The sequence below is a fragment of the Amblyomma americanum genome, chromosome 9 (assembly GCF_052857255.1).
Source record: "Amblyomma americanum isolate KBUSLIRL-KWMA chromosome 9, ASM5285725v1, whole genome shotgun sequence".
Classification (NCBI taxonomy): Eukaryota; Metazoa; Arthropoda; class Arachnida; order Ixodida; family Ixodidae; genus Amblyomma; species Amblyomma americanum.
The window spans coordinates 42,750,619-42,757,671 of NC_135505.1; the positions used below are offsets into that span (position 1 = coordinate 42,750,619).

The 7,053-nt window shown below is 50.1% G+C and overlaps 1 protein-coding gene across 1 annotated transcript; it reads right to left on the minus strand.

The window, feature by feature from the left end:
- Positions 1-664: 664 nt before the first annotated feature.
- On the minus strand, positions 665-1,909 carry LOC144103314 (uncharacterized). The gene has a single exon (XM_077636067.1). It carries the CDS (start codon positions 1,907-1,909, stop codon positions 665-667), a length of 1,245 nt encoding a protein of 414 aa, XP_077492193.1.
- Between the last annotated feature and the right edge of the window lie 5,144 nt (positions 1,910-7,053).

The window sequence follows — 7,053 nt, forward strand, 5'->3', positions numbered from 1 at the left end:
CAGGGTCACAGGAGATGAGAGAGGGTTGCTGAAGAGCATGGCTGTCGTTCCGGAGGTCACCGTGAGAACAGCGAAGGGTAGCGGCATGTTCTTGCGGCGAAGAAATAACTCCGAGGGGGTAAAGAGTACAGCTACAACAGGTTGGTTGCGTGGTGAGGCGCACGAGAGGGATACAAGGACAGAGGAATTTGCCGGGAGCTCGACATCGTGAGACAGGTGTACTTTGGCCGGATATTCAGGATACGGTGCGGCCGGGTAGGCGTTGGGCAGGGCAGAGAAAGTAATTTCGGCGCGGGCACAATCGACGACGGCGGAGTGCTCAGAAAGGAAGTCCATCCTAGAATTACGTCATGGGAGCAAGAGGAGAGGATAACGAATTGAATGATGTACAAGATGTCTTGAATAACGACTCGCGCGGTGCAGGTTGCGAGTGGCTCGACCTGTTCGGCGGTAGCAGTGCGAAGAGAAACTCCCGAAAATGGCGTCATAACTTTCTTCAGTTTTCGATAAAATTTCGCGTCCATAATTGAGACAGCAGCTCCGGTGTCCACGAGAGCACAGGTTGCAAAACCTTCGACAAAAACATCAATAACGTTTGTTGCTGAGAGCAGAGGCCTTGTAGAGTTCCCAGGGGACGCAGCTCTTGCCTCGGGAACTGCGCTCATTAGTTTTCCGCAGCGGAAGGGCTGGCCCGACGGCGCATAGAAGATAGGGAACGGCGCCGGGAAGAAGAGGAACGATGAGAGGTGGCAGCCTGGCGTTTGGTGCAGAAGGCAGGAGGCAATGCGTCCGCTTGCACGCGGGGCGGCTGTATGTAAGACCCATATGCAGATGGTGGCAGGACGTCAGCAGGCGAAGAAGGACGTCTGCGGCAGTAGCGGGCTACATGGCCGGCGAAGCCGCAGGCAAAGCAAATAGGCCTATTGTCGCGAGTACGCCACAAACGACCGTAGTGCGAGACTGCCAGCGTGAAGCGAGGCGACGGTTGTGCCACCTGAGCCCGATAGGAGAAATCAGGCGGGGGCGTCGAAGGTGGCGGCGCTTGAGTGGCGTGTTGAAAAAGGCTCAAGGGATGGGATGGTGGTCTGGCAAGAACGGCGGCGTACGTAAGAGGGGCAGCCACAGGTTGCTGGGGCAGGGGTGGCAGGGCCTCTGAGACTTGGGCTCGGATCTTCTGCTGAAGGGTGGGAGACAGCGCTGGCGGGGGGTTCCGAACTCCAGCGATGAGCGCTAGTTGGCGTGCGATCTCCTCTCGAATGAACTTCTGAATGTCATGCCTGAGCTGCTGCCCTCCTGCGGTCTCGACATCAGCGGACAGGACGTCGGCAGGCTGTACAGTGCGACGAGTGAGGACGCGTTGCTTGCGGAGCTCCTCGTAGCTCTGGCACAAGCTGATGACGGAAGCCACGGTGGCCGGCTGCTTGGCTAGAAGCATTTGGAACGCATCTTCATCGATACCCTTCATGATATTTTGGATCTTATCAGCCTCGGTCATATCGCTGTTCACGCGCTCGCAAAGATCCACCACGTCCTCAATATAACTAGTAAATGTCTCGCCAGGCTGCTGAGCCCGTTCGCGTAAGCGCTGTTCGGCACGAAGTTTGCGCACGCCAGGACGGCCAAATACCTCAGTGAAGCTGGTCTTGAACGTGGACCATGTGGCGATATCGGCTTCGTGGTTACGGAACCAGAGGTTGGCGACATCAGCCAGGTAAAAGATGACGTTGTTTAGTTTCATGGCGTCATCCCAGCGGTTGTGCGTGCTGACCCGCTCGTAGGAAGCCAGCCAGTCCTCGACATCAGAGTCGCCGAGCCGACTGAAGACAGCCGGGTCCCGTTGTCGAGGTGTGCCGGAGCAGACAAGTGGAGCAGCCGGTGGCTGGGGAGCCAGGGGGGCGTTATTCGGCATTGCTGACGTTACAGTGCCGCTGCGGAGCTCCAGGACGAGATCAGGAGCAACCTCCACCACTTGAAAGGGGGTTTAATAGCTCAGGCACCACCAGAACCAGGAAGGCAGAACCAGGCGCAGAACGGGGCAGCCGCACGCGCTCAGCGATAGCACTGCCGCTACCTCGTTGTCACATCTTCGTCTTTACAATATATATATATATATATATATATATATATATATATATATATATATATATATGCATACATATATTTACAGAATCTCGGTTCCGGCAGTCTTGATGCCACAGGTAGCATAAGAGGGTTCTCGCACAATTTCCGCCCTCGCCGTTAGATGCCGTTCCGCATCACACTCGCGGTAACACAGGACGTGCTACGTCCGCCGCTATGACGAGGGTGGTGCAGGTGAACACTCTCAAGGTTCGCTTACACGCAATAAACACAAATAGCCACGAGAGCAGCAGACCGGGCAGCCGTCGCCGTAGCTGAGTTGGTAGAATACCAGACGCGGCATTCGGAGGTCGTGGGTTCGGATCCCACCTGCGGCATGGTTGTTTTTCTGCTGCTTTAAAGCAATGTTCCTTAAGCAACCGATTAACCGAAGTACTATGCTGCCACTAATCAGCACTACAATTAACAAATATTCCCCTATGCACCTTGGTTTCGGTTACTGTTGTCTTCCTTCATAACTGTGTGTGTGCGTGCGTGCGTGTGTGTGCGCGTGCGCGTGTGCGCGTGTGCGTGCGTGCGTGCGTGCGCGTGCTTGTGTGTGTGTGTGCGTGCGTGCGTGTGCTTGTGCGCGTGTGAGCGTGTGTGCGTGTGCGCGTGCGTGTGCGCGTGCGTGTGCGCGTGTGTGCTTGCGTGTGCGCGTGTGCGCGTGCGTGCGTGTGTGTGCGTGTGCGTGCGTGTGTGTTTGTGTGTGCGTGCGTGTGCGCGCGCGTGTGTGTGTTGCCTATTGAAGCCTCAGCAAGAATTGCGTTCCTTAAGAGACATCACCTTCGTGGCGTAGTTCGTCCTTTATTTGAGCTACTAGTGTTAGAAAGGATAAGTCTAGATGATTATGTCGAGGAAAAGACCGATAAAATCAGAAGTTCAAGAGTTTGAACCCGAAAGAAACTCCGGGATCTTGATAAGATATAGGTCTTCGAGGTCTCTGGTGAGCATTCATTTCTTCGGGCCACAAGGGCTGAAAGGCAGGTTGGTCTTGCCTTGGAAATACCGGAAATTCAAATGCACGTTTGATGTGCAGCAATGCATCTGGCATTCTTGATGATTTGTCTGACTATTATCGAAGCTTCTTGCGGGTTGTGGGAGCAAAAATAGGAGATAAGATAGCGGTAGCTTACTCGAAGTCTTTCCTGGATTTGAAGATGAGAAGCATGCCGTTTTGAAGGGACCTATTTCGACGAAATAAATTTGTCATTGCCGACTGGTAGAATTACAAATGTCCTGGCCCCCATGGTTCTTCTAGCGAGTTCTATACAGTTTCTCTTTGCCTCGCTGCCTATTTTGTTGCAGATTTTTCAGGCATCTTATGATGATGTTTTTTTTTCTGTCGAAGCACAGATACTAATCAGTTCTAAATAAGAGAAGGATATCGTCCAATTTTCTTATAATAAAAACTTTCGCTAAGAATCTTTGTGGTCGTCTGCGTCTACTTGTAGCTATTATGCTCGCATCAGGTCTGCTGTATCAGGCGCTGAAGAATCCGTATACAAATTCATATTTTACGTTCGGTTTTGCAGATGTTATGCGATTAGACTGGCCAATCAGCTCTTTTTAAGACAAAGGTTTTAAACGCATCTGACGAATTTCGGCACGCTTTATTTGCAATTTTGTAGCATGTAAATAGCGACGCCATTTTGCCCGGGAGCATAATACTCGATGCCATGAAAGAACAGCACGCCATAAACCAGCATGCGTAAAAGCAGCACACGCAGAAGGCGTTAGTGAGGTGATGAGCTGTAAGACTTCCTTTCTCATGGTGAGTAAGTGATTCAAGCATCGTGAACTTCTGGCATTGTTAACGTCAAGAATAGCAGCGCAGTGAGAAACGTTCCCCGGTGCAGAACCCATATTGTCATGCACTAAAAAACGACAAAGTGGGCAGTGGCGCGGCACGGAGCGCTCGCGCTAGGCCTACCGCCATTAAATCATTTCATTGCCACCTGTCATGTAGTCCTGCTTTCACCTGCTTGCCGTCACGTAACATTATGTGTGAGGTGCGGACTTCATCCCCATCCTGGTCCTGGAGCTGCGGCGTCTTGCTTGTGCCGAGGTCGTCGGTCGTGTGTTCATGTCCGCACCGACAGGCAGTGCCCCAGCCCACCAGACCAGAACCGACCACGCCATTCACCCAAGCCTAGTCCCCCGCCCCGACCAGAAGACACGACAACATGACGACGCCGCCGCAACTCAATCCTACGACCCCATCAGCCCTACAGAAGCCGCCAACATATTCGAACAAAGCCCCTGCCCATGCCATTCTGTGAGTTCTTGGGCCTTTGCTTTCGGCTAAAGGTGACCTACGCATGGCCCGGAAGCTTCCTGGACCTGCGCTTATCTGATCGTGATCTGCTCATCGCTTTCATCGTAAAGACAAGCCCTGCATCTTCCTCTCCTCTGTATTCATCTCTCCTGTCACGCCCATCGTCACGTCCTTCGTTTCGTCTTCACGGCTGTTCTTCTAGTTCGCGCGATCGGGACGATCACTCGGCAGCCCCGGGTAGTGTCATGGACTAGAAAACGACAAAATGGGCAGTGGCGCGGCACGGAGCGCTCGCGTTAGGCCCACCGCCATTAAATGATTCCATCGCCATCTTTCAGGTAGTCCTGCTTTCACCTGCTTGCCATCACGTAACAATATCTCTTGTGCGGAAACAAGAACTCCCAGTGCCAGGGAAGTAATATTGGTGGTAAAAAAGAAGGGGTAAAATGGAAAGCGCTGCTGTCGCACTCGTCCGTTTCGCTCAGCCCTAGTCTCACGAGTTTTTCGTAAGTACTGTGCAAACGCAAGTTAAATGAATGATGAAATCATAATGTTTAAGCATGCACCAAAAGAGTCCAATTAGTGATGTAATTCCTCGTTACAAAATAACCTGAAATTATTTTATCCAGACAAGGATGTACAACGATCGTACGCCGCTATTATTCGTATCGGTCGGGTGGGACGTTTGTGTGTAATTTGCGTAATATTTAAGAAAATATTCTTCTGAACTATCCCCCAAGAACGAATTTGTCGCTACAATCATCGTTTTACGTATACTGGTTAGAACTGATTCCTTCTTACACTGGCAAAGTTTACGGTTGCTCAATGTCAGCTTCTCTTTCTTGTCGCCATTGCTACCTTTTTCTGAGCAGTCTGCGTATCACTGACTACACAATGACAAAGCCAGCCATCTTTAATATGAACTGATGATGCCTATAAGCAAAGGTTCGTGATTGCGATGTAGAGGTTGAAAAATGCTACTATTTATTTGTCTGTGTAGAATAAGGAATCTTCTATTGTAAATCGCCACCGTGCGCCTACTCATTCAAGCTATCGTGTTTTTTCAGAAAAAGAATGTCTTTACTGCAAAATATTTCACGTGGTCGCAGCAGTATTTTCCGGCACACACCATGCGTCTCGAAATTTTCTCACCGGCAGGATCTTGGGACTTGCTTGCTCATCTGAAGACGAAAATTTTGCACTACGGGTTATAAAAATTGTTATCGAAGTGCAATAACAAGAAGATATAGTACTAAAGAATGAGGCGTCCTCTGATCGTACTTGTACACCACTGCCCTCTAAATAGCGATGCGCAAGCATGTGATGAACCAATCGATGACCTGATTAACATCTTCACCTTCGCTGTCAATAAAGTGGCTCTCTCAATTGTTCCCAGCGAAGAATGATATATTCCAGTCCGGTAGGTAGCGAACGAAGCTGGCTCGTGTTTTTCATTTGTACGCCATTTTGCGTCTCTAGAGAGCTACCCTTTTGATAAAAATACCGTGCTTGTTTGGCTTATGCTGGTTTAACGTTCCAAAGCGACTCACGCTGTTAGGGATACCGTAATGAAGGGCTGCGGAAATTTCGATCACCTGGGGTTCTTTAACGTGCCCGGACATCGCATTCACATGCTTGTTATCACAAGACGCCAAACAATTAATGCTACTGAAATTGATAATAAGCATTGGCGCAACTTTAAACCAGTATAAACAGCTAACTTTTGGGTTCGTGTTTTCTTCTTTGTAATGTGGCGTAAGGCAAATTTATACACGGGTTACAATGTGGTATCCTCCCACAGCCGCTAAATAATTTTTAATCGAATATCTTTCTCGTGCTGTTTCACTTTCGGTTTCAACAGCCAACCATTGACTGTGACGTCGAAAAGAGGTTACAGATCACGTGAGGCACTAAAACTACAATATAAGCGATGCTTCTACATTTGTTGTCATTCCGGCTCTTGACGAAGGTTGGCTTCAGCGCTGTATTGAATTGAGACCATGATGAAGCGATTACGACCTTTGTCCGTATAGTTCCGAGACGGAGTTCATTGAAAAAATGCGTTCAACATAAAAATTATTTGCACAGCACGCCTTCCAAATAGTCTCCCTGGCACACCATACACAGCTTCCAACGCTTCTTGAGGTCTTGGAAACAGTACTAAAGCATGACTGTTTTCGCATGACTGTCAGCTCCATTGTCGCGGCGTCTTGAATGGCCTCCACGCTCACCACCCAGCGACCTTTTAAGGCTCTCTTAACGCGAGGAAACAGAAAAAAATTTCATAGGGAGAGGTCAGGCGAGTATTGTGGATGGGGAACTACAGTAATGCTGTTGTTGGCGAGAAATTTTGTCACGCTGAGAGCAGTGCGCGGCCATGCGTTATCGGGGAGAAGGCTACCTTGTCCAGATGCCCATAAGTGCGGGCGACGGCGTCGCATTGCATCCCGCATGTGTTGGAGCAGGCGGATATAAAACCCGTGATTCACCGTCTGCCCTTGTGGGACAAACGCGTTGTGTATGACACCTATAGCATCGAAAAAAACTATCAGCAGCGCCTTTGCTTTGGTCTTCTGTCGCCGCGCCTTTCTCGACGCTGGAGAGCTTGTAGACCGCCGTTCGGCGCTCTGGCTTTTATTGCGAAGCAATACTACTTT

Excerpts from the sequence above, each read along its gene's own strand:
- LOC144103314 (XM_077636067.1), bottom strand. The coding sequence starts at position 1,909 with ATGCCGAATAACGCCCCCCTGGCTCCCCAGCCACCGGCTGCTCCACTT.